Raw genomic sequence first — 25915 nt, 5'->3', positions numbered from 1 at the left:
TCGTAAGTTCAAATAATCACTGAACGAGTGAACCTTAAGAACTTTTTTCAACTTTCTTTCTAGTATGCTAGGAGTCTAGAGCAGTAAGAAACCATTTCTCAGTACAATATATACATTATTCTTTCCAACTGCAGCTCTTATTTCCTTAGTGAATCAGAGTGGTGATATAATTTACTTGGACTTCAGTAAGGCATTTGATAAAGTAGATCATAACTTACTACTAGAAAAAGTAGAAAAATGTGAGTTATACAGCAACACCTCCAGATGGATTCGCAACTGACAAACCAACTGGACTCAATGTGTAGTGCTTAATGGAACTGCATCTACATGGAGGAAAGTATGCAGTGGAGTACCCCAAGCCTCTGTTTTAGGCCCTGTACTCCTGTATTCTTCAATATCTCCATCAATGAGTTGGGAGATGGGATAGATGGGGAACTCATCAAATTTGCAAATGGCACCAAGCTAGCATGAATAGCCAACACTCCAGAAGACAGGATTATGATACAGAAGGATCTTGACAGGCTTGAACATTGGGAGCTATCTAACAAAATGAAATTCAATGGCAAAAAAGTAAGGTTCTACATTTAGGGAAGAAAAAAATGCACGGGTACAGTATATGTGGTACCTTTCTTAATAGTAGTAACTGTGAGAGGGATCTTGGGAATCCTAGTAAACAACCATTTAAATACCAGCAGTTTTAGGCTGCGTAAACAGAGGGCTAGAATCAAGATCACGTGAAGTATTAATACCACTTTATAATGCCTTGGTAAGGCCACATTCAGTTTTAGTAAAAAAAAATGTGTAAAGACTAGAAAGCGAGCAGAGAAGAGCAACAAAGATGATTAAGGAGGCTAAAACATATGAAGAAAGTTTGCATGTTGAAGAAAGGTTGGGTATGTCTAGTTTAATAAAAAGAAGGACTAGGGGGAGACATGATAGCAGTGTTCCAATATCTCAGCGGCAGCCACAAAGAAGAGGGAGTCAAGCTATTCTCCAAAGCACCTGAGGGTAGGACAAGAAGCAATGGATGGAAACTAATCAAGGAAAGAAGCAACTTAGAACTAAAGAGAAATTTCATGACAATTAGAAAAATTAATCGGTGGAACAATTTGCCTCCAGAAATTGTGAATGCTCCAACACTGGAAGTTTTTAAGATGTTGGATAACCATTTGTCTGAAGTGGTAAAGGGTTTCCTATCTAAGCAGAGGATTGGACAAAAGACCTTCAAAGTCCCTTACAACTCTGTTATCCTATTCTATTGAATTTATCAAATACTGAACTCCCATTTACTCCTAACTTTAAAAAAATACTTATACTGCATTCTGAATAAAAGTGTTCCTTGTATTACTATTATGAACAAGCTGTTTCATTTATCATAATCCTTTCTATTTTATCTTATAAGTGATTTAGAAAATCGTATCATTGCATTGGATTGCAAAACTGAAATTGAAAAAATATAGTACTTTGAATTTAGTATTTTCCACTACAATGAATTATTACCGGTACTTATAACATCTTATAAGTAGTTCCTGTTTAAATGGCATAATGTATACTGTTTTGCTTTTTAGTTCTTGTTTGTTTGTTTATCAGATTTCTATGCCGCCCTTCTCCTGGGACTCAGGGCGGCTCACAACAAAATGTATGTAATGTATGGTTACCAACTAAGTTAATTAATATTAACATTAATTAGCTATGTTAATTATATATATATCAAATTCCCTCAATAATGTTTACAAATATGAAAACTTTAGACATTTTGAAGCACAATAAAACAAAGAGTAAACTTCTGTTAATTATTCTCATAGTATAAATGTTCAGCTGTTCAGTTACTCACCTTGTTATACATATACCTAAGCATGAAATCCAAGAGAAATGATTTGCCTTTACGAAATGCACCAGCAACAGAAACTACTACTATATTGAGGTCTCTTATATGTTCCTGAAGCAAGATTCTCTCCAATGCTGATTCATCCAATTCAAAGTTGTGATCGTCTTCATGAGCAAGAACTATCTGTACTGGGCATGGCTTTTCAGGAATCGCTTCATCAGCATCCAAAGAGGCGTTCTCTTCTGCATCTTCATAGCGCTCTCCTAGGAAATAACTGAATAATATTAGACACACCATTCCATTTGATATCTTCTGTATGTATAAGAAAAATGAAGAACAGGCTTCTTATTACTACTTTGCAGTATTTTTTTATATACTTGATAGTTCGAGTATCTGCACAAGCAACACAAATTATCCATTTCAACTGAATTCCTTCTTTCTTATCATCAAGAGCTACATTTCTGAAATCTGAGGGGGGAAAAACATTTCTACTTAGCAACTGAATCTAATAGTACATTAAGCCTAAAACATAAAAAATATTTGGAACACACACACACACACCTGCAAATGACAATATTATTCAAAACAAACTATTCATAGAAACATAGAAGACTGACGGCAGAAAAAGACCTCATGGTCCATCTAGTCTGCCCTTATTCTATGGATTTCAAAATTTAGAGCCATATAATTAGGATAATTAGCCATAGAAATAGTTGCCAAGTGAAACAGGCAAGACACTACAATCTTTTCAGGTCTAGACATCATCTTTAAACCAAATGTATTTGAGTCCTATTTCTTAATTTTACTATGTATCTGTATAAATGCTATGTTGTGACCCAGACCCTGATACAGAAATCTTGTCCCTAAGCTAGCAGTACAAGCCATTCTGACTTAGAGAAATTGTTGCAAAGTTTTATCACCATCTTCCATTAAAAAAATAATCCAAGCCCTATATTTTTAACCCAAGCCCTGTATTTTCAATTCAAACCCAGAATCACCTTAACAGAGAGGCAGGCAACACAAATACATAAATAAATATCTCCCTAATAGACATTCCTCACATGCTGTAGCTTTGGAGCTTTAATTGTCTGGTATCATCTTTTTAAGCATTGTATCAAGTATCTACTATTATGTTCCTTGCTTCTATAATAACCTGAACATTTATTTTTATTTTATTTATTAAATTTGCTTGTTGCCCATATCACCACAAGGTGAGTCTGGGCAGCTAACAACATTAAAAGCAATAAAACATTACACACACACACACACACACACACACACACACACACACACACACACACACAATTATAAATACTCTGCCCAATTGAATGGATCATTTTATTTGGCAAAAAGAAAGTACAGGTATGTCTTTTAGCTTTGCTATTTGATGAAGGACTGCAAATATATCTGCATTATCGGTATATCTTTTTTATGCCATTTTATTTTAATAATGGCTAGCTAATAGTTCCCAGATAGTTTTCCTAAAACAGTTTGAACCCAGAGATATGTGAACCTGCTGAACCATCAATTATTAGCAGAAGCATTTAACTACAGTTTCAGGTTTATAACACTACTCTAATAATGAATTAACCCATTGTTTTAGGAGTCTCTTTGCTCTAATAAAATTGTGCTGAATAATGATTTGGGCACAAACCTAACTCAAGGTTCCAAAAATGTGAAAAATTTAAATTTAAGCTGTTTCTTTTGGGGAGAAACAGAAATACTTTGCTCTAAAAACAGTAACAATGAATCACAATGAGACAATGTAGCTGTGATATCATTTTATCTGTGAACATGCCCTCCATTGGCTCTTTTAGCGAGAGGCGAGATGCTCTGAGAAAGAGTGAGAATGGCAGTCAGCACGCTCTATCGCTTCTGTAATTGGCACTCGGCTGGGACCCTCCGATGTCACACCGTCCCCCAAATGATTCTTACAGCGATCCAGGAGCTACAGGAGCTCGCTACTCCAAAGGCAGACCAGAGCACGCCCTGGAAGGTAAATGTCTAGTCGTGGAGTGCTGATATGCGTCGCTGCAGGAGCTGAGGCTTGACTGCTGAGCAGTGGAAGGACACTGCGCTATGTCTTTCAAATTGGTAGAAAACTTAAGATGGGAAGGGTCACAAATTCAAATTTTTCAAACAGTCCATGAGGTAAAAGTCAGTATTCAGGAAGGGAAAAAAAGGGTAGTCACATCCATACAGTCTGAGGACGGAGTTGAAGCTGGGTTCTAGGAGGGCAGATCCAGCAAAAAGTAATAGATTCTGTCCTCATTCTGAGTGGATGAGGACAACCCATTCTGAATACTGGCTCCACCCATGATGGAGAATATTTGGATTATATGGCATCAAAATGTTAGTGTAGTATATAAATATAACACAACATGAAGGGCTTCTGATACAGGATGGATTACAACTCACAAGAATGGAAAACAACATGTTTGGAAAACAATTGGCTTGACTTATCCAAAGGGCTTTAAACTACAACTGGAACAGGAAGGAGACCAATCTTTAGGATCTAATCCCAACCAAGCATAAATCTCAAGGTAGCCAATCAAGTGACAAAAAGAAAGAGAGCCATTTTGGTGGTATTTTTGGATACAGGGCATTGATAAAAAACTTCGGAGGCATGGAGAGAAATTCTAAAGAGCGGCTATGACATACTGTCTCCCTGACCCACTGGTCGGATGTTATTATCTCCCACCTATCTGCGTAAAGGGCCAGATGTTGTCCAATGGAACTTCCTCCACTCCGAAAGGGCTTTTGGCTTTATCCAATTTTAAAATATTGATCCCAAAAGTCAAAGAATCATGTTAGCCAACTCACTATGTCTAGAATAGAATAGAATAGAATAGAATTCTTTATTGGCCAAGTGTGACTGCACAAACAAGGAATTTGTCTTTGGTGCATATGCAGAGGACAATATATGATATGATATTATTGAGCAAAATATCCCACAAGAAAAACCAAATCAAGCAGTTGTAGAAAGCAAACTTTCTGCTTTAGGAGGCCAAACTTTCCTGAAGTCTTGCTTTTCTTTATCTTCCAAGTAATGCTGGTAGAATAGTAATTACAAAGCACTAGCAGGGAACAGAGACACATTTTGTGTTTTTCTATGGAATGAGATACAAATAGGTACATTTTTATACTGTTTTTATGTAGTGTTTTTATTCATTGGAAGCCACCCAGAGTCCTTGGGAGTTGGACGGCACACAAGAACTACTAATAAATAAATAAAACAAATACATTAAGTTACAAGCTTAAAACATTTATAGGAGGTCTCTAACTTATCACAATTGAGTCCAGAATTTTGTTTGTGAATCACTATAGCTGTAAACTGAGTTACCACGTGATTTATAGAAACATAGAAGATTGACGGTAGAAAAAGACCTCTTGGTCCATCTAGTCTGCCCTTATACTATTTCCTGTATTTTATCTTAGGATGGATATATGTTTATCCCAGCATGTTTAAATTCAGTTACTGTGCTTTTGCCAACCATGTCTGCTGGAAGTTTATTCCAAGCATCCACTACTTTTTCAGTAAAATAATATTTTCTCAGGTTGCTTCTGATCTTTCCCCCAACTAACCTCACATTGGGCCCCCTTGTTCTTGTGTTCACTTTCCTATTTAAAACACTTCCCCCTCCTGAACCTTATTTTAACTTAACCCTTTAACATATTTAAATGTTTCAATCATGTCCCCCCTTTCCCTCCTGTCCTCCAGACCAGTGTTTTTCAACCAGTGTGCCGTGGCACACTAGTGTGCCGCGAGACATGGTCAGGTGTGCCGCGAAAAAGGAAGCTCAGGTTCCAGTCTCGCAACTTTTTGCTGAGAGTGAGAGAGAGAAAGCAAGAGAGAGAGAGAGAAAGAGTGAGAAAGAGAAAGCAAGAGAGAGAAAGAAAAGAGACAAAGAGAGAGAAAGCAAGTGTCAGAGAGAAAGAAAGCAAGAGAGAGAGAGAAAGAGAGAGAAAGCAAGCAAGAGAGAGAGAGGAGATAAATGAGCAAAAAGGGGAGGAAAAAAAGAGAAATGAGAAAATGATTGAGACAGAGAATGAGAGGAAAGAGAGAGAAACAATAGAGAGAGAGAAGTGACTCTTGATTTAAAGCATATGATAAAAAGCACCCAAAGAATAAGAGAGAACCCCCCCCCCAGCCCTCACCTGTTTTTGGAAATGGTTCAAGAGTGTCTACACACACACACACACACACACACACACACACAAGGGTGGGGAGGAGACAGGGATGGAAAAAGAGAGGAAAGGGTCTTAGGGTGTCATTTTGTGTCATTTTGGTTGGCGGTGTGCCCCAGGATTTTAAAATGTTAAAAATGTGCCGCGGCTCAAAAACGGTTGAAAATCACTGCTCCAGACTATACAGATTGAGTTTATTAAGTCTTTCCTGATAAGTTTTATGCTTAAGACCTTCCACCATTTTTGTTGCCCATCTTTGGACCCGTTCAATTTTATCAATATCTTTTTGTAGGTGAGGTCTCCAGAACTGAACACAGTATTCCCAATGTGGTCTCACCAGTGCTCTATACAGCAGGATCACAATGTCCCTCTTCCTGCTTGTTATACCTCTACCGTGTTTCCCCGATAGTAAGACACCCCCGATTGTAAGACGTATCGGGGGTTTCAGGGGGGTCGGCTAATATAAGCCGTACCCCGAAAGTAAGACATATGTCTTACTTTCAGGGAAACACGGGGGTATTGCCAGGGGGGGGAGCCCGATGACGTCGCTTCCAAGCTCCCCACGCGCCCCTCGCCTTCGCCTCGCCGTGGCGCCACCGCTTCTTCCCCTGCCGAGGCTCGGCTGCAAGCGGCCAGCGAGGCCGACCGGCTCCGAGGCGAGCGGCCGGAGCTGCGCCCTCCGTCGCCCGCCTCCTTTCCGGCAGCTCCCCGCGCGCCCCTCGCCTTCGCCTCGCCGCGGCGCCACCGCCTCTTCCCCTGCCGAGGCTCGGCTGCAAGTGGCCAGCGAGGCCGACCGGCTCCGAGGCGAGCGGCCGGAGCTGCGCCCTCCTTCGCCCGCCGGAAAGGAGGCAGCTCCCCGCGCGCCCCTCACCTCCAATGTAAGACATACCCCGAAAGTAAGACGTAGTGGGGCTTTTGGGGGTAAAAAGAAAGTAAGACACTGTCTTACTTTCAGGGAAACATGGTAGCTATGCAGCCAAGCATTCTACTTGCTTTCCCTACAGCCTAACCGCACTGTTCACCCATTTTGAGACTGTCAGAAATCACTACCCCTAAATCCTTCTCTTCTGAAGTTTTTGCTAATACAGAACTGCCAATACAATACTCAGATTGAGGATTCCTTTTCCCCAAGTGCATTATTTTACATTTGGAAACATTAAACTGCAGTTTCCATTGCTTTGACCACTTATCTAGTAAAGCTAAATCATTTGCCATATTACAGACGCCTACAGGAATATCAACCCCATTGCACACTTTAGAGTCATCGGCAAATAGGCAAACTTTCCCTACCAAACCTTCCTCTATGTCACTCACAAACATATTAAAAAGAATAGGACCCAGAACAGACCCTTGTGGCACACCGCTTGTAACCTGTCTCTGCTCAGAATACTCGCCATTAACAACCCTCTGATATCTATGCTTCAGCCAGCTGCAAATCCACTGAATTATCCACGGATTAAGTCCAATTTTCATTAACTTATCTATCAGCTTTTTATGTGGAACCCTATCAAAGGCTTTGCTGAAGTCCAGATAGGCAAAACTATTAGCTAGCCATTATAATTTATAACTTTTACAATGCTGGTTAAGTGATTCATTGCTATCATTAAGTGAATCCTGTGATCATTAAGTAAATCACATGATCATAAATCCCAATGCAGCTAATCCAATGGGAATTTTTTGTTGAAAACGGCCACAACTATTACAATATGTGATCACATGACCACGGGATACTGCAATCAAAATGTGGTCACATGCCCACTGGGATGGTGCAGCAGCAACAGTTAAACAAATCACTTCAGTTGTTAAGTGAATTGCATGATTGTTAAGTAATCCAATTTCCTTGTTAACTTGTTAACTTTGCTTGTTGGAAGCCAGATGGAAAGGTTGCAAATGGTGATTACGCAGGATATGCAGCTAGTGTAAATACATGCCAATTGCCAAGAGTCCAAATTCTGATCACTTGACCATGGGAATCCTTCAACAGTCATAAGTAAAAGGTCCAGATGTAAATTAGTTTTTTCAGTGCTGTTGAAACTTTGAACTGTTGTTAAATAAATGGTTATAAGTCAATGGTAGTTATGACTACCTATAGAAGACGGCTTATACAAATGGAACACCATGCAGAATCTTAATTAAGACTGTTAGGATAAACTGAGTTAGTTATTCCTACTGGCTTTTGAGAAAAAATAGTGCAGTCTAATGTGACCAGAATGAAAATTAAATTTTCCAATTGGATTCTTACTCTTTCTTCTCTTCTTCCTTTCCTGCTCCCCAACAATCTTTAGTGACATCTCTTTACTATGATTGTTCTCTTTTCCCACATGACATAATTAAGCTGACCATTATTTTAAACCCAACTATGGGCATTCATATCATCATCTTAGAAGTATGTCTATGTTACAGGACCACAGAGATGCTCAATACTCAGAAATTTGGGAATAATCTTGGTCTAACCATGGTGTAAATTTCAATTTTACAGAAATAATGGGTCCCAGATCACCTGCATATTTTTTAAGTTGGCCAACATGATCTACCTTGATTCAAAATTGATCAGTATAATAATAATCAAGATGTGGCAAGACAAAGAATAGTTATAGCAGAAGAAGGTTAAATTTATTTATTTATTTTATTTATTATTTAGATTTGTCTGCCGCCCCTCTCCGCAGACTGTAAGCCAGTATAGTTTATGTGGCCACATTCTACACCAGTTGAAGTTTCTGGAAACTTTTTCAAGGGTAGCCCCATGTAGAGTATGGTATACTTTTACAAAATTGTAGTATGCTTCTACAAAATTGTAGAATTGTTTTTTATAAGTAGCTCTTGACCAGTTGTTTTAATGACTGTTCAAAGTTAGAACAGCTTTGGAAAGGGTATTTTACAGCCCATAAAGCACTTCTACCATTTCAAACTGTATTTTGGGCACCTAAAAACAAGTTTACAGTAAGGACTGGTGGCACTGTCCCATAATCATGTGACTGCAATTAGCAACATTTTTTTTAATAGTTTCTGGCAAAAAACATCCATTCTGGGAACTGATTTGTTTAATACATGATTTGCTTCACAACCATGTAATTCAGATTTATGATTATGTGTTTCTCTTATTGACTACCATGAAACAGTTGTAAAATTGAGTCCATTATGTAGATGTCTCAGCTTATGATAATAAACCTCAGTCCCAATTTTGGTCTCAAGTCAAAGACTACTTATATTCAAAGTTTTCATCTCACTCAAGGAAACTAAGCAACACAAAATAAATTAATACTGTACATTTTATTTTATTGTTCCTTATACAACAAGTAATAAAGGTAATCCTCGACTTACAACCATGACAGAGACCAGAATTTCCACCATTAAGCAATGTGGTCATAACACACAATTTTATTATATGATCACATCCCTGAGTGATGGCAGTCTTGGCAGTCCCGGTTGTTACTATAACTCCAGATGTGTAGGTTAAATGGAAAGGGCAAGGAATCCCAAGTTGGAGGGCTACTGCAAAGTGACATGAGCTCAGGGAGAATGAGGAAAGAATATGTTGTGACTCAGGAATACTCCACCAGCATAATGCAAAGCTGCTACACACAGGAAGCTTCTTTTAATTTCCATTCTGTTGCCTGCCCTCTCTTGCCCCTTCTTATATGTCACAGCCTTTTAGTTATTTGAAAACTGCTATAATATTTCTCTCAATGTTCTCCTTTGTAGGCTAGAAGTTGCCAATTGCTATAGTAGTTTTTCACAAGCCTAGCTTTTTAGACCCCTTTCAGTGGTACCCCAGCTGTCCCAATGAAGTACCCGGAACTGGAATAAGTACTCCAAAAGTGCAACTGAATCAATACAAAAGTTGGAAACAGATTTTCAAACAAATCTAACAGAAATACAACAGAATAAAATAATGAAAATACATAGAAAATACATAGAGGTAGTCCTCGACTTATGACCCTAATTGAGCCTAAAATTTATGTTGAGACATTTATTAACTGAATTTTGCTCCATTTTATGACTTTTCTTGCCACAGTTGTTAAGTGAATCAGTACAGTAGTTAAGTTGGTAATACAGTTAAGTAAATCTGACTTCCCTATTGCCTTTGTCTGTCAGAAGGCCACAAAAGGTGACCACCTGACCCTGCAACCTGCAATCATCATAAATATGAGTCAGTTGCCAAGCATCTGAATTTTATTCACATGATCACGGGAATGTTGCAACGGTCGTAAATGTGAAAAATGGTCGTAAGTCACTTTTTTCATTGCCGCTGTAACTTCAAAAAGTCACTAAATGAACTGTTAAGTCCATGACTACCTGTATTTCCCACAAAGTTGAATTCCACCTGATCCAAGAGATTTTACTTTTCTTACAAAACATACTGTGCAGTATAAAACCATTAAGTGAGAAAGTTAAGTTTCTCCTTCAAGGAAATTTTTGTCAAATTTTTGTAAAGATCCTATTCAGGTCTCTTTGAAACTAGGGGTATTCTTTTAAATGCTGAGTTTTTCTCGGACCTAAAATAGAAAATATTTTAAAAGTCATTGCCATAGTTTTGAACTGGAACCAGAAACAAGTTGAAATTCAACCCAGCCAACTGAAGCTTTTGAAGATCACATAGCACATCTCCAAATATAACTAACAAATATCACATGGCATTAGTCCATGTACAATCAAAAATGCGATTGAACTAAGATATATGCATTCGTAAACTAATCTATAGTCCCTGACACACCAGTCTAAATGAAGCCAAGACACACCTGGCTATAGCTGTTACTTAAGAATCAAGGATTAAATTCAGACAGATCAAGGAACAGCAGAATAGATACAAATCCTTTTAAGAGTACCATAAGCTTGTTTCAAAGAATTAGGCTAATATACAATTATCTGAACATAAGCATATTAGTTCACCATTTGCTGCTTAAATGAAATCAATGCCTTTAATCACATATACGGTGAGAAAAATTATTTTTACAAAATAATTATATATGTTTACATATATTCCATGGGAAATTAAATGATTAATCATGGATATTTAATTTTGATTACATATGTTTTTATGAAGATAAAAAAAGGGGTAAGAAACAATCTAAAGAAGGCAAACTTATCCAGCGGACACATTCCTACAATCTTATTCTTTACCTCATTAATTTTCAGGACTTTACTCACAGCAGTCATGCGAACACATTTTATGGCAATGTTGCCAAAAACCAAGACTTATGCTTCTCAGCCAAACCACATCTATAACAAACTACTGGTTTGTTTAATGATTGCAGACTAACTTGTGAACATGGTGATCCACTTAATGACTGCCGCCAAAAGGCCTTAAAATTGAGTTAGTCATTTTATAGCTTACAACCATGATGGGCAGGCTCCATCACAGTTGTAAGTCTAGGATGGATATCACAGCATTTAAAACTGAAAATCATATGTATTTATTCATAAAGGTGTAACAAGCCGGCAAGATGCACTCCCAAAGCATGTACATGTTAAGACTACATCAGTTGCAAGTGGTTTGGTTACAATTTTTGTTTTTCCAATTAGGTTTTTCCCAGCTTTTGAATAAGTATCTGAATTCTTTGGTATAAAGACTTATTTGGATTATACTTCTTGATAATGTACCGTAATTGTATAGTTGCAAGTACAAGTAGTTCTCGACTTAGAACAGTTCATTTAATGACAATTTTAAATTATAATGACATTGAAAAAAGTGACTGATGATTGCTTTTCATTATTATGGCCATTGCAGAATCCCTTTGGTCACATAATCAAAATTTTGGCACTTGGCAACTGGCATGTATTTATGATGGTTACAGTGTGCTGGGGTCATGTAACCCTTTTTATGATCTTCCAACAAGCAAAGTCAAGGGGGAAGGCAGTTTCACTTAACAACCTTTTTACTAACTTAACAACTGTAGTGATTCACTTAACAACAGCAAGAAAAGTAGTAAAATGGAGCAAAATGTACTTAACAAATGTGTTACTTAGCCACAGAAATCTTGGACTCAATTGTGGTCATATCTACCTGTACTTCATTTGTTATAATAGTTACTGTATATAATTGCATATATATTTATTGAGATGGAAAAATATTTCTTAAATGTTATTTAGATACATCTTCTGAGCAAAAAACAAACCTGGGAACTAGGAACAAGCACCCCTTTGGCCACCCTTGATTTAGGACTTGCAGCTAACATTAAAAATTTCACAAACCAAGATCAAAAGCCAACTGCCCAATTTATGTGCAAGGTTCAATTGGCTGTCTTCATGTAGAATAGCAGGCCCTATATAAGTACAGTACTCTATTTAGACGAAGGTTTTAGAAATAACAATGAAGGATGGACTAATGTAAAGCATATGCTTGCTTTACATTAGTAAATTCTAATACTTTTGAAAATTAAAATGTAAACCTGTAGAGTTCTTCCATACCACTGTATTATAGACATTAGTATAAAAATACTTCTAGATGGATATTGTTTTATTTTATTTAACTTTATTCCAGTTTTCTTTTCCCTGGATATTGTTCTTCTCCTTTCCATGCCCTTCATATGCCCTAATTTCCTCTAGTAGTGTTTTATAAACTAATATTAACTTATTCCTTTAAAAAAAAAAGATACAAGTTCCTAGCCTCTGAAGCATAATAATAATGTATTTACTAATAAGCAGGTTTTCTATAGCTGCTTACAATATGTGACAGGCTAAGAAATAATTATTTCTTTTTACATAACACAGAGACTGATGACTTGCAGCCTTAAGCTACATGCAGCCCTTGAGCTACTTTCATATGATCTTTGGACTAATTTCAAAACCTTTATAGAAGGGAGCAGGACTTCCAGTAAACCATATCTGTCTTTTCTTTAAAGCCTAGCCTCTGCGAGAGAGAAAAAAGGACATTAATTCTCAAAATATAGTACTACAGTAAAAGGATTTACTATTTAGGGCAAATTATGTAAGTAAATGCATTAAACATGTGGTAAATATATAGGCTATTCTCTCTCACTAGGAGGATAACTTATTAGAGCAACAATGATTATTAAGGGACTGGAGGCTAAAACACATGAAGAATGGTTCTGGAACTGGGTATGTCTAGTTTAGTGACAAGAAGGACCATGAGAGACATGGTAGCAGTGTTCCAATATCTCAGGGGTTGCCACAATGAAGAGGGAGTCAACCTATTCTCCAAAGCACCTGAGGGTAGAACAAGAAGCAATGGGTGCAAACTAAATAAGGAGAGAAGTAACTTAGAACTAAGGAGAAATTTCCTGACAGTTTGGACAATTAACCAATGGAACAGCTTGCCTGCAGAAGTTGTGAATGCTCCAACACTGGAAGTTTTTAAGTTGGATAACCATTTGTCTGAAATAGTCTAGCCTAAGCAGGAGGTTGGACTAGAACAGCGTTTCCCAACCAGTGTGCCGCGGCACACTAGTGTGCCGCGAGACATGGCCAGGTGTGCCGCGAAATTCCTAGGGCAGCTCCAGCTGGGCGGGGCGCTGCCAGTGCGGCTACTGCCCGATGCCGCTGTTGCCGGCGCTCTCCTGCTGGGCCCCAAAGAAGGAAGGCGGGAAAAAAGGAGAGCTTCATTCTTCGCACCGGCAGCAAGAGGAGGAGGGCGCCATCAGCAGCGGCACCAGGTAGTAGCCGGGGGATGGCGGTGGCAAGAGCTCCAGGGCGGAGGCACCAGCAGCGCCCCGCCCAGCTGGAGCTTCCCTGGTGGGGGCGGCAACCAATGTCCTTTGGGGCCCGGAGGGAGGGCACTGGCTGTGGGAGCAGGAGGGTGCCGGGCCACGCACGCCTGTGCCAGCGCACCCCAAAACACACCCCCGCACACCCTTTTCCAAGGGCGCACCCGAAGCCGCGGCCGCCCCCTCGCGCCACTGGCTACTCGCCGCTGCCTTCGCCAAAAGCGCTTTTGTCTCAGGCTCTCAGCGAGGGGGATGCAGGAGAGGCGGCGAAGGCGATCTCTCTCGTTCTCCGGAGGCTGGCAAAAGTGATTTTCAATGTTGGGCGCGCGGGCCGGCGCGCGCTCTCTCTCCCCATCCCCCTGCCGGCTTACTTTGAATGTGGCAGGGGGAGGGGGAGAGTGCACACCGGCCCGCGCCCCCGACATTGAAAATCACTTTCGCCAGCCTCCGGAGAACGAGAGAGATCGCCTTCGCCGCCTCTCCTGCAGCCCCCTCGCTGAGAGCCCAGGACAAAAGCACTTTCGGCGAAGGCAGCGACGAGTAGCCAGGGGCGAGAGGGGGGTAGAGGCACGTGGGGGGCGGCCGCGGCTTCGGGTGCACCCTTGGAAAAATCACTTTCGCTAGCCTCCTGAGAACGAGAGAGTGAGAGCGACAGAGCAAGATAGAAAGTGAGAAAGATAGAGAGAGAGAGACAAAGAGGGGGTAGAGAAAGAGATAGCAAGAGAGAGAGAATGAGAGAGAGAAAGTGTGAGAGAGAAAACAAGAGAAAGTGAGAGAGAGAAAGGGGGGAGAGAAAGAGATAGCAAGAGAGAGAACGAGAGAAAGAAAACGAGAGAAAGAGAGAGAAAGCAAGAGAGAGAGAAAGAAAACAAGAGAGGGAAAGTGAGAAAAAGAGAGAGGCGCAAGAGGGGGAGAGATAGAGAAAGAGAAAGAGGGGGAGAGATAAAGAGAAAGAAAGAAAGAGAGATGAGAGAGGAAGGAAGAGAGTGAGAGAGAGAGAAAAAAGCAAGAGAGAGAGCAAGAGAGAGAGAGAGAGCAAGGGAGAGAGAAAGACATAGAGGGAGGGAAGGAGGGAGAGAGACTGCAAAAAAGAGAGGAAGAAAGAAAGAAAGAGGGATGGAGAGAGAGAAAGAAGGGAAGGAAGAGAATGAGGGAGGGAGAAATAGAGCGAAAGGGAGGGAGAGATTTTTTTTGTCCAAACTTTTCTTTGCCCCCCCCCGCCCCGCCCCATTCAATATGCCCCAGGATTTTGAAAATATGAATAATGTGCCGCGGCTCAAAAAAGGTTGGGAAACACTGGACTAGAAGACCTCCTCCAACATCACTTCCAACTCTGTTGTTGTTGTTTTGTTGTTGTTATTGTTATTATTATTGGAACTTGAAAGAATGAATTATTAGTTAGCTCTGCTGGACCTCTTAGCTTTCATCATCAACTGTTTTATTTTTAACTGCTTGATCAGTAGAGGCCACACTGCATAAGTCTGTGTTGGTTTTAATTAGGAATCAATAAAGGCATCAGATCTTTTAGGTTCATCTATCTTCATATCTTAGGACAATAGCTGGTAGCAAACATACTTAATCCTTATAAAATATAAATGAGTTTGGCCAACAGCAAATTTAACCGATTTATTGTATTCAGAAATTATGGCTGGAGTCAGGTAGGTTTCAATATGCAACAGTTCATTTAGTGACTGAAGTTACAATGACAGTAAAAAAGTGACTTATGACAATTTTTCACACTTAAGACCTTTGTAACATCTCTATAATCACATGATCAAAATTTGAATGCTTGGCAACTGGTTCACATTAACGACAGTTGCAGTGTACTTTTTGCGATCTTCTGACAAGCAAAGTATTGTTTTTCTTTTATACGTTGTAAACTGCATATAAGTCAACCAACCAACCAATCAAATAAATAAATAAAGTCAATGGGAGAGCCAGAATCACTTAATTTCTATGTTACTAACTTAAGGACTGCAGTGATTCATTGAACAACTGCAGCAAGAAGAGTTGTAAAATGAGAAAAAGTTCATTTAACATCTGTCTTGTTTAACAACAGAAATTTTGGACTCAATTGTGATAATAGGTAGGGGAGTACCTATACTTTAGAAAATTATTCAAACTTTCATTAAAAATGAGTTGTATAATTTGTGATATTTTTAAATTTTAGTTCAATTCAAAATATTAATACCGGTCATAAAAAGTGGCATAATATAAAATTTCAAGACAGCAAATTATGTTCTTAAATCTAGATAACAGCACCATGTATTTTGCCTATAGTTAATGAATCTAACCAGAGAGGTTCTCAAATTCTGAAACGGATTCTTAAAAAGATAAACAAATTTATGCAACCCACTTTATGAATAAATTAATGCTTTCACTGGCATAAGGGCTAGGCAAGGAAATACTTTTAAATTGCATGTTATAATGTTGTGACTCAGGAATACTCCACCAGCATAATGCAAAGCTGCTACACACAGGAAGCTTCTTTTAATTTCCATTCTGTTGCCTGCCCTCTCTTGCCCCTTCTTATATGTCACAGCCTTTTAGTTATTTGAAAACTGCTATAATATTTCTCTCAATGTTCTCCTTTGTAGGCTAGAAGTTGCCAATTGCTATAGTAGTTTTTCACAAGCCTAGCTTTTTAGACCCCTTTCAGTGGTACCCCAGCTGTCCCAATGAAGTACCCGGAACTGGAATAAGTACTCCAAAAGTGCAACTGAATCAATACAAAAGTTGGAAACAGATTTTCAAACAAATCTAACAGAAATACAACAGAATAAAATAATGAAAATACATAGAAAATACATAGAGGTAGTCCTCGACTTATGACCCTAATTGAGCCTAAAATTTATGTTGAGACATTTATTAACTGAATTTTGCTCCATTTTATGACTTTTCTTGCCACAGTTGTTAAGTGAATCAGTACAGTAGTTAAGTTGGTAATACAGTTAAGTAAATCTGACTTCCCTATTGCCTTTGTCTGTCAGAAGGCCACAAAAGGTGACCACCTGACCCTGCAACCTGCAATCATCATAAATATGAGTCAGTTGCCAAGCATCTGAATTTTATTCACATGATCACGGGAATGTTGCAACGGTCGTAAATGTGAAAAATGGTCGTAAGTCACTTTTTTCATTGCCGCTGTAACTTCAAAAAGTCACTAAATGAACTGTTAAGTCCATGACTACCTGTATTTCCCACAAAGTTGAATTCCACCTGATCCAAGAGATTTTACTTTTCTTACAAAACATACTGTGCAGTATAAAACCATTAAGTGAGAAAGTTAAGTTTCTCCTTCAAGGAAATTTTTGTCAAATTTTTGTAAAGATCCTATTCAGGTCTCTTTGAAACTAGGGGTATTCTTTTAAATGCTGAGTTTTTCTCGGACCTAAAATAGAAAATATTTTAAAAGTCATTGCCATAGTTTTGAACTGGAACCAGAAACAAGTTGAAATTCAACCCAGCCAACTGAAGCTTTTGAAGATCACATAGCACATCTCCAAATATAACTAACAAATATCACATGGCATTAGTCCATGTACAATCAAAAATGCGATTGAACTAAGATATATGCATTCGTAAACTAATCTATAGTCCCTGACACACCAGTCTAAATGAAGCCAAGACACACCTGGCTATAGCTGTTACTTAAGAATCAAGGATTAAATTCAGACAGATCAAGGAACAGCAGAATAGATACAAATCCTTTTAAGAGTACCATAAGCTTGTTTCAAAGAATTAGGCTAATATACAATTATCTGAACATAAGCATATTAGTTCACCATTTGCTGCTTAAATGAAATCAATGCCTTTAATCACATATACGGTGAGAAAAATTATTTTTACAAAATAATTATATATGTTTACATATATTCCATGGGAAATTAAATGATTAATCATGGATATTTAATTTTGATTACATATGTTTTTATGAAGATAAAAAAAGGGGTAAGAAACAATCTAAAGAAGGCAAACTTATCCAGCGGACACATTCCTACAATCTTATTCTTTACCTCATTAATTTTCAGGACTTTACTCACAGCAGTCATGCGAACACATTTTATGGCAATGTTGCCAAAAACCAAGACTTATGCTTCTCAGCCAAACCACATCTATAACAAACTACTGGTTTGTTTAATGATTGCAGACTAACTTGTGAACATGGTGATCCACTTAATGACTGCCGCCAAAAGGCCTTAAAATTGAGTTAGTCATTTTATAGCTTACAACCATGATGGGCAGGCTCCATCACAGTTGTAAGTCTAGGATGGATATCACAGCATTTAAAACTGAAAATCATATGTATTTATTCATAAAGGTGTAACAAGCCGGCAAGATGCACTCCCAAAGCATGTACATGTTAAGACTACATCAGTTGCAAGTGGTTTGGTTACAATTTTTGTTTTTCCAATTAGGTTTTTCCCAGCTTTTGAATAAGTATCTGAATTCTTTGGTATAAAGACTTATTTGGATTATACTTCTTGATAATGTACCGTAATTGTATAGTTGCAAGTACAAGTAGTTCTCGACTTAGAACAGTTCATTTAATGACAATTTTAAATTATAATGACATTGAAAAAAGTGACTGATGATTGCTTTTCATTATTATGGCCATTGCAGAATCCCTTTGGTCACATAATCAAAATTTTGGCACTTGGCAACTGGCATGTATTTATGATGGTTACAGTGTGCTGGGGTCATGTAACCCTTTTTATGATCTTCCAACAAGCAAAGTCAAGGGGGAAGGCAGTTTCACTTAACAACCTTTTTACTAACTTAACAACTGTAGTGATTCACTTAACAACAGCAAGAAAAGTAGTAAAATGGAGCAAAATGTACTTAACAAATGTGTTACTTAGCCACAGAAATCTTGGACTCAATTGTGGTCATATCTACCTGTACTTCATTTGTTATAATAGTTACTGTATATAATTGCATATATATTTATTGAGATGGAAAAATATTTCTTAAATGTTATTTAGATACATCTTCTGAGCAAAAAACAAACCTGGGAACTAGGAACAAGCACCCCTTTGGCCACCCTTGATTTAGGACTTGCAGCTAACATTAAAAATTTCACAAACCAAGATCAAAAGCCAACTGCCCAATTTATGTGCAAGGTTCAATTGGCTGTCTTCATGTAGAATAGCAGGCCCTATATAAGTACAGTACTCTATTTAGACGAAGGTTTTAGAAATAACAATGAAGGATGGACTAATGTAAAGCATATGCTTGCTTTACATTAGTAAATTCTAATACTTTTGAAAATTAAAATGTAAACCTGTAGAGTTCTTCCATACCACTGTATTATAGACATTAGTATAAAAATACTTCTAGATGGATATTGTTTTATTTTATTTAACTTTATTCCAGTTTTCTTTTCCCTGGATATTGTTCTTCTCCTTTCCATGCCCTTCATATGCCCTAATTTCCTCTAGTAGTGTTTTATAAACTAATATTAACTTATTCCTTTAAAAAAAAAAGATACAAGTTCCTAGCCTCTGAAGCATAATAATAATGTATTTACTAATAAGCAGGTTTTCTATAGCTGCTTACAATATGTGACAGGCTAAGAAATAATTATTTCTTTTTACATAACACAGAGACTGATGACTTGCAGCCTTAAGCTACATGCAGCCCTTGAGCTACTTTCATATGATCTTTGGACTAATTTCAAAACCTTTATAGAAGGGAGCAGGACTTCCAGTAAACCATATCTGTCTTTTCTTTAAAGCCTAGCCTCTGCGAGAGAGAAAAAAGGACATTAATTCTCAAAATATAGTACTACAGTAAAAGGATTTACTATTTAGGGCAAATTATGTAAGTAAATGCATTAAACATGTGGTAAATATATAGGCTATTCTCTCTCACTAGGAGGATAACTTATTAGAGCAACAATGATTATTAAGGGACTGGAGGCTAAAACACATGAAGAATGGTTCTGGAACTGGGTATGTCTAGTTTAGTGACAAGAAGGACCATGAGAGACATGGTAGCAGTGTTCCAATATCTCAGGGGTTGCCACAATGAAGAGGGAGTCAACCTATTCTCCAAAGCACCTGAGGGTAGAACAAGAAGCAATGGGTGCAAACTAAATAAGGAGAGAAGTAACTTAGAACTAAGGAGAAATTTCCTGACAGTTTGGACAATTAACCAATGGAACAGCTTGCCTGCAGAAGTTGTGAATGCTCCAACACTGGAAGTTTTTAAGTTGGATAACCATTTGTCTGAAATAGTCTAGCCTAAGCAGGAGGTTGGACTAGAACAGCGTTTCCCAACCAGTGTGCCGCGGCACACTAGTGTGCCGCGAGACATGGCCAGGTGTGCCGCGAAATTCCTAGGGCAGCTCCAGCTGGGCGGGGCGCTGCCAGTGCGGCTACTGCCCGATGCCGCTGTTGCCGGCGCTCTCCTGCTGGGCCCCAAAGAAGGAAGGCGGGAAAAAAGGAGAGCTTCATTCTTCGCACCGGCAGCAAGAGGAGGAGGGCGCCATCAGCAGCGGCACCAGGTAGTAGCCGGGGGATGGCGGTGGCAAGAGCTCCAGGGCGGAGGCACCAGCAGCGCCCCGCCCAGCTGGAGCTTCCCTGGTGGGGGCGGCAACCAATGTCCTTTGGGGCCCGGAGGGAGGGCACTGGCTGTGGGAGCAGGAGGGTGCCGGGCCACGCACGCCTGTGCCAGCGCACCCCAAAACACACCCCCGCACACCCTTTTCCAAGGGCGCACCCGAAGCCGCGGCCGCCCCCTCGCGCCACTGGCTACTCGCCGCTGCCTTCGCCAAAAGCGCTTTTGTCTCAGGCTCTCAGCGAGGGGGATGCAGGAGAGGCGGCGAAGGCGATCTCTCTCGTTCTCCGGAGGCTGGCAAAAGTGATTTTCAATGTTGGGCGCGCGGGCCGGCGCGCGCTCTCTCTCCCCATCCCCCTGCCGGCTTACTTTGAATGTGGCAGGGGGAGGGGGAGAGTGCACACCGGCCCGCGCCCCCGACATTGAAAATCACTTTCGCCAGCCTCCGGAGAACGAGAGAGATCGCCTTCGCCGCCTCTCCTGCAGCCCCCTCGCTGAGAGCCCAGGACAAAAGCACTTTCGGCGAAGGCAGCGACGAGTAGCCAGGGGCGAGAGGGGGGTAGAGGCACGTGGGGGGCGGCCGCGGCTTCGGGTGCACCCTTGGAAAAATCACTTTCGCTAGCCTCCTGAGAACGAGAGAGTGAGAGCGACAGAGCAAGATAGAAAGTGAGAAAGATAGAGAGAGAGAGACAAAGAGGGGGTAGAGAAAGAGATAGCAAGAGAGAGAGAATGAGAGAGAGAAAGTGTGAGAGAGAAAACAAGAGAAAGTGAGAGAGAGAAAGGGGGGAGAGAAAGAGATAGCAAGAGAGAGAACGAGAGAAAGAAAACGAGAGAAAGAGAGAGAAAGCAAGAGAGAGAGAAAGAAAACAAGAGAGGGAAAGTGAGAAAAAGAGAGAGGCGCAAGAGGGGGAGAGATAGAGAAAGAGAAAGAGGGGGAGAGATAAAGAGAAAGAAAGAAAGAGAGATGAGAGAGGAAGGAAGAGAGTGAGAGAGAGAGAAAAAAGCAAGAGAGAGAGCAAGAGAGAGAGAGAGAGCAAGGGAGAGAGAAAGACATAGAGGGAGGGAAGGAGGGAGAGAGACTGCAAAAAAGAGAGGAAGAAAGAAAGAAAGAGGGATGGAGAGAGAGAAAGAAGGGAAGGAAGAGAATGAGGGAGGGAGAAATAGAGCGAAAGGGAGGGAGAGATTTTTTTTGTCCAAACTTTTCTTTGCCCCCCCCCGCCCCGCCCCATTCAATATGCCCCAGGATTTTGAAAATATGAATAATGTGCCGCGGCTCAAAAAAGGTTGGGAAACACTGGACTAGAAGACCTCCTCCAACATCACTTCCAACTCTGTTGTTGTTGTTTTGTTGTTGTTATTGTTATTATTATTGGAACTTGAAAGAATGAATTATTAGTTAGCTCTGCTGGACCTCTTAGCTTTCATCATCAACTGTTTTATTTTTAACTGCTTGATCAGTAGAGGCCACACTGCATAAGTCTGTGTTGGTTTTAATTAGGAATCAATAAAGGCATCAGATCTTTTAGGTTCATCTATCTTCATATCTTAGGACAATAGCTGGTAGCAAACATACTTAATCCTTATAAAATATAAATGAGTTTGGCCAACAGCAAATTTAACCGATTTATTGTATTCAGAAATTATGGCTGGAGTCAGGTAGGTTTCAATATGCAACAGTTCATTTAGTGACTGAAGTTACAATGACAGTAAAAAAGTGACTTATGACAATTTTTCACACTTAAGACCTTTGTAACATCTCTATAATCACATGATCAAAATTTGAATGCTTGGCAACTGGTTCACATTAACGACAGTTGCAGTGTACTTTTTGCGATCTTCTGACAAGCAAAGTATTGTTTTTCTTTTATACGTTGTAAACTGCATATAAGTCAACCAACCAACCAATCAAATAAATAAATAAAGTCAATGGGAGAGCCAGAATCACTTAATTTCTATGTTACTAACTTAAGGACTGCAGTGATTCATTGAACAACTGCAGCAAGAAGAGTTGTAAAATGAGAAAAAGTTCATTTAACATCTGTCTTGTTTAACAACAGAAATTTTGGACTCAATTGTGATAATAGGTAGGGGAGTACCTATACTTTAGAAAATTATTCAAACTTTCATTAAAAATGAGTTGTATAATTTGTGATATTTTTAAATTTTAGTTCAATTCAAAATATTAATACCGGTCATAAAAAGTGGCATAATATAAAATTTCAAGACAGCAAATTATGTTCTTAAATCTAGATAACAGCACCATGTATTTTGCCTATAGTTAATGAATCTAACCAGAGAGGTTCTCAAATTCTGAAACGGATTCTTAAAAAGATAAACAAATTTATGCAACCCACTTTATGAATAAATTAATGCTTTCACTGGCATAAGGGCTAGGCAAGGAAATACTTTTAAATTGCATGTTATAATGTATGTTAAATAAAACAATTACAGAATTGTATAATTTAATTTTCAAATATTTATTTTATTTAAAATATGATTTTTATGACTGTTTTGATGGAATGAATGAACTTGCCTACTTTTATTGACATCTGAATTTTATTTTTTGTTCTGATCAATTTCTGATAATTGCAAAAAAAAACCTAAGTCACAGAAGTAGAAATGCCACAAACCTTTATCAGCACTGTCATTTAATTGATTATTAGGATTGGATAAGAAGCTTTCTGAAAATACCTAAAAATGTTTCCATGCTAAAAAGCCAAACATGTAAAAAATGATTTGGAGTAGTAAATGTCACTATTAAAAAGTCACTCAAAAGATTATGGAATTACCAATATGCTAGTGGAGATACACAACACAAACATTTCCGGCAGAAGCAATGCACAGTAGCATTTGTTATCATAATTTAAATGATTTAGTTGGCAGCTCATACACTTCTTGCCGCTACTAAAAAAAGCTGAAAATTAATTTGTAAGCATAGCAATGCCAAAAATTCCAAATTTGATTTTCATGACTGAAACAAATCTTTTTAAAAATTCCTACATACCACTTCCAAACCAATGTTCTTACTTTATAGAGAACAAAACAATTGCTAGCTTTGTTTTCCAAAACTCATAAACATTAAAAGAATTGCTATCTCCTCTTATATATTCTGTGCACTATTTAGGAGAACAGTATCAGTTCCTTGTTCAAGACAGCCTACCCATGTGAGCTGAACATAGGTTTACAAATACTGTCTTTCCAAAAATAAAACCATAAATACAACTTTAACAACTTTTCATTAAGTTATACTAACTACATTCATAGTATACTGTACTACTACAAAAAGATATGTTTTGAAGAAGCTAAATATACCACTTCAAATTTTCTTAAAGTAAAATACAGTACTTATAATGGTATTGGCCAGGAGTTCACTTCAATTAATTTAATTTACTGTAGGGCAAAATTTATACTGAAATGTTCCCTAACTAACAAATCCAACTATCAACTCAGTATCAATTGTCACATTTATTTATGGAGATATATGAAACAAGCACTAAACAAGCATATTTCCTTAGCGGCTTGACAATAAATATGTATACACATTTATCACATGAATACAAATGCAAAACTTCCCAATTAGATCATTTTGGTTGAAAAAATAAAGCCACTAGCTTTTAATTAAAGTCCATATGCCTCTGTCTTCTATTTTACCCAAAGATTGCCACAAGCAAACTGCAAAAAAACAGACACAAGGCAACAAAACACCCAATCAGTACTCAGAAAAACATTCTTGGAAGTATTTAAAACTGGGTCACATATGCCAGCTGTATATGATACATTCACAAAAAAACCTTTTATAAAATTCTGCAACCACCACTATCAGTTGCCAGCCAGAGGGTATTTGCTTTAAATAGCTTGTCCCTTTCATCAGTTAGACCTCACTACAATATTTCAGCAATGAACAGTCCAGCATCATAATTTACCAGTAATACTTTATGTTGCCATATTAAATGACATAATGCACTACGCACCAGAACTAACTAGTCTTTTACATCGATTATTTACACCACTTTCTGTACTATTAAATAACAACATAAAGCCTATGTACACAACTCAGTTGCCGGACCAAATTTATTCCAATTACACACTAAGAGAATACGTTTTGCATGCAAAAAAAAAAGAAAAAAAAACCCTCGTTTAATCACCCATGTCTAGGTAAGACTTGAAAGTCTTAAACACCGGTGCTCCTGGTCTAATGCAGCACAGCAGGGACACTGAGTTAAGGCTCTTGAAGCATGTACTCAAGAAGTACTCCTCGTGAAAGCTACAACCGGGCAGGCATCATGGACCAGCCTCGGCCCTACCACGTGGGGCACTGCCCTTCTTTCGCTCCTTTTGACACACGCTAGTTGATGCTCGCCACTTATAATATAGCAGTGGAGGCATTGCAAAGGGCACCCGCTCCGACTTTTTAAGCAGCTCTAGCCCCGAAGGAAGGAAAGAAGGAGCCAGGCCCATTTCAGCAACGCCTAAACCCACCCCGGTGGATCACTGAGGGAATCAAACTCCGCCGCCCCCTTTCTCTCAAGTTCGCAGCACCCACGCTTGCCTATTCCATGCAGTTGCTCTTCCTCCTGACGGTGGAGAAGCCCGGTAGTAATATATATGCCACGGCGCTCCCCTTGGCCACTAAATAGGCCAAAGAGACAGTTCACGTCTTTCCCCCCCTCATTGCAGCAGCAGCAACGGCGGCCGTTTGCCAGACTACTGGGTCACTCTGCCTGGCTTGGTTGCCTTCCTCTCTCAGAGCTCTCCCCGTCCCTCGCTACCCACTCGCACAGGCGACACCCGGTGACCAACGCCCCTCTCAGGGAAGACACCTGGCCACCCCCACCTCCCCCGCGGGGAGCGGGACGAGGCCTTCAATCTGGCTCCCTCCCGCTTCCTTAGCCCACCGCTGCGGGAGAAACGGCCGCTTCCTGAGGGAGAAGGGAAGAGAGCGAACCGCCGCCTTCTCCCTCAGCAATTGGCGCGACACCCGCCGCCCGCACACGGAGAGACACCCCCTCCCCTCCGAGGGAAGCGACTCCCTGCCCTCCGCTGTTAACGGTTGAAGAGAAGCCCTCCCCCTGCAGAGAAGAAGCCGCCGGGCTCCAGATCCGCCGCCCGCCTTCCACAAGGATGCCGGCGCTCCTCGACTGAAGCAGGCGGTTGAGTTACCTGTCAAGTCCGGTTCAAACCGAGGCTGTTCCTCTCGCTGCCCGTACCGAGCCGCGTCTCCTTCCGCCATCTTGTCCAGGTTTAAAATTAACTCCCCGTGACGTCAAAACGCCGCCGCGAGCCTTTTATCAACAGGCACAGCGCGGCCGCGACGCCGTTTGGGAGCGAGGTGGGGTCCTAGCGCCGTCTGCTTCGTCTCCTCCAACGATTACTTTCTGAGCGCGGTTAGTGCGGGCGTCTTCGCACTTCCGAGGTTTTTTTTCTTAGTTTAGCGGTTGGCTTCCCATAAATCAGCCACGTGGGAAGTGTCATACTTAGGGAAACCAGTGATGAGCTACTGCCCCCACGGGGGGATTGGGACGCAGTGGGGGTAGTAAATTTATGCACTATTTATTGAATACTTAATCGATTTTTTATTGTCCTTCCTTCTCTAGTGCCTTATTATGATCCTTAATTACTTTAAAAATAGGATATAATTAAATAGTATGTTTTTACCTCTAAACGCTTTAATAGT

At 39.7% G+C, this 25915-nt stretch overlaps 1 protein-coding gene across 2 annotated transcripts in view; it reads right to left on the bottom strand.

Annotated features, from left to right (window-relative positions):
* Nucleotides 1-25648, bottom strand: part of ATL2 (atlastin GTPase 2) — a 52743-nt gene extending 27095 nt beyond the window's left edge. The window contains exons 1-2 of one of the 2 annotated variants that reach the window (XM_070734671.1): nt 25402-25648; nt 1835-2091 (exon numbers count right to left, since the gene is read on the bottom strand). In XM_070734671.1, the coding sequence (XP_070590772.1) occupies nt 1835-2091; nt 25402-25471 (327 nt within the window). In that variant the 5' untranslated portion in view covers nt 25472-25648. The remainder of the gene's footprint in view (nt 1-1834; nt 2092-25401) is intronic. The other variant, XM_070734672.1, reaches the window with a different exon arrangement.
* Nucleotides 25649-25915: the final 267 nt, after the last annotated feature.

The sequence above is a fragment of the Erythrolamprus reginae genome, chromosome 1, assembly GCF_031021105.1.
Source record: "Erythrolamprus reginae isolate rEryReg1 chromosome 1, rEryReg1.hap1, whole genome shotgun sequence".
NCBI lineage: Eukaryota > Metazoa > Chordata > Lepidosauria > Squamata > Dipsadidae > Erythrolamprus > Erythrolamprus reginae.
The sequence above is the reverse complement of the archived record's forward strand: the minus strand, read 5'-3'. Positions and strand labels throughout refer to the sequence as shown.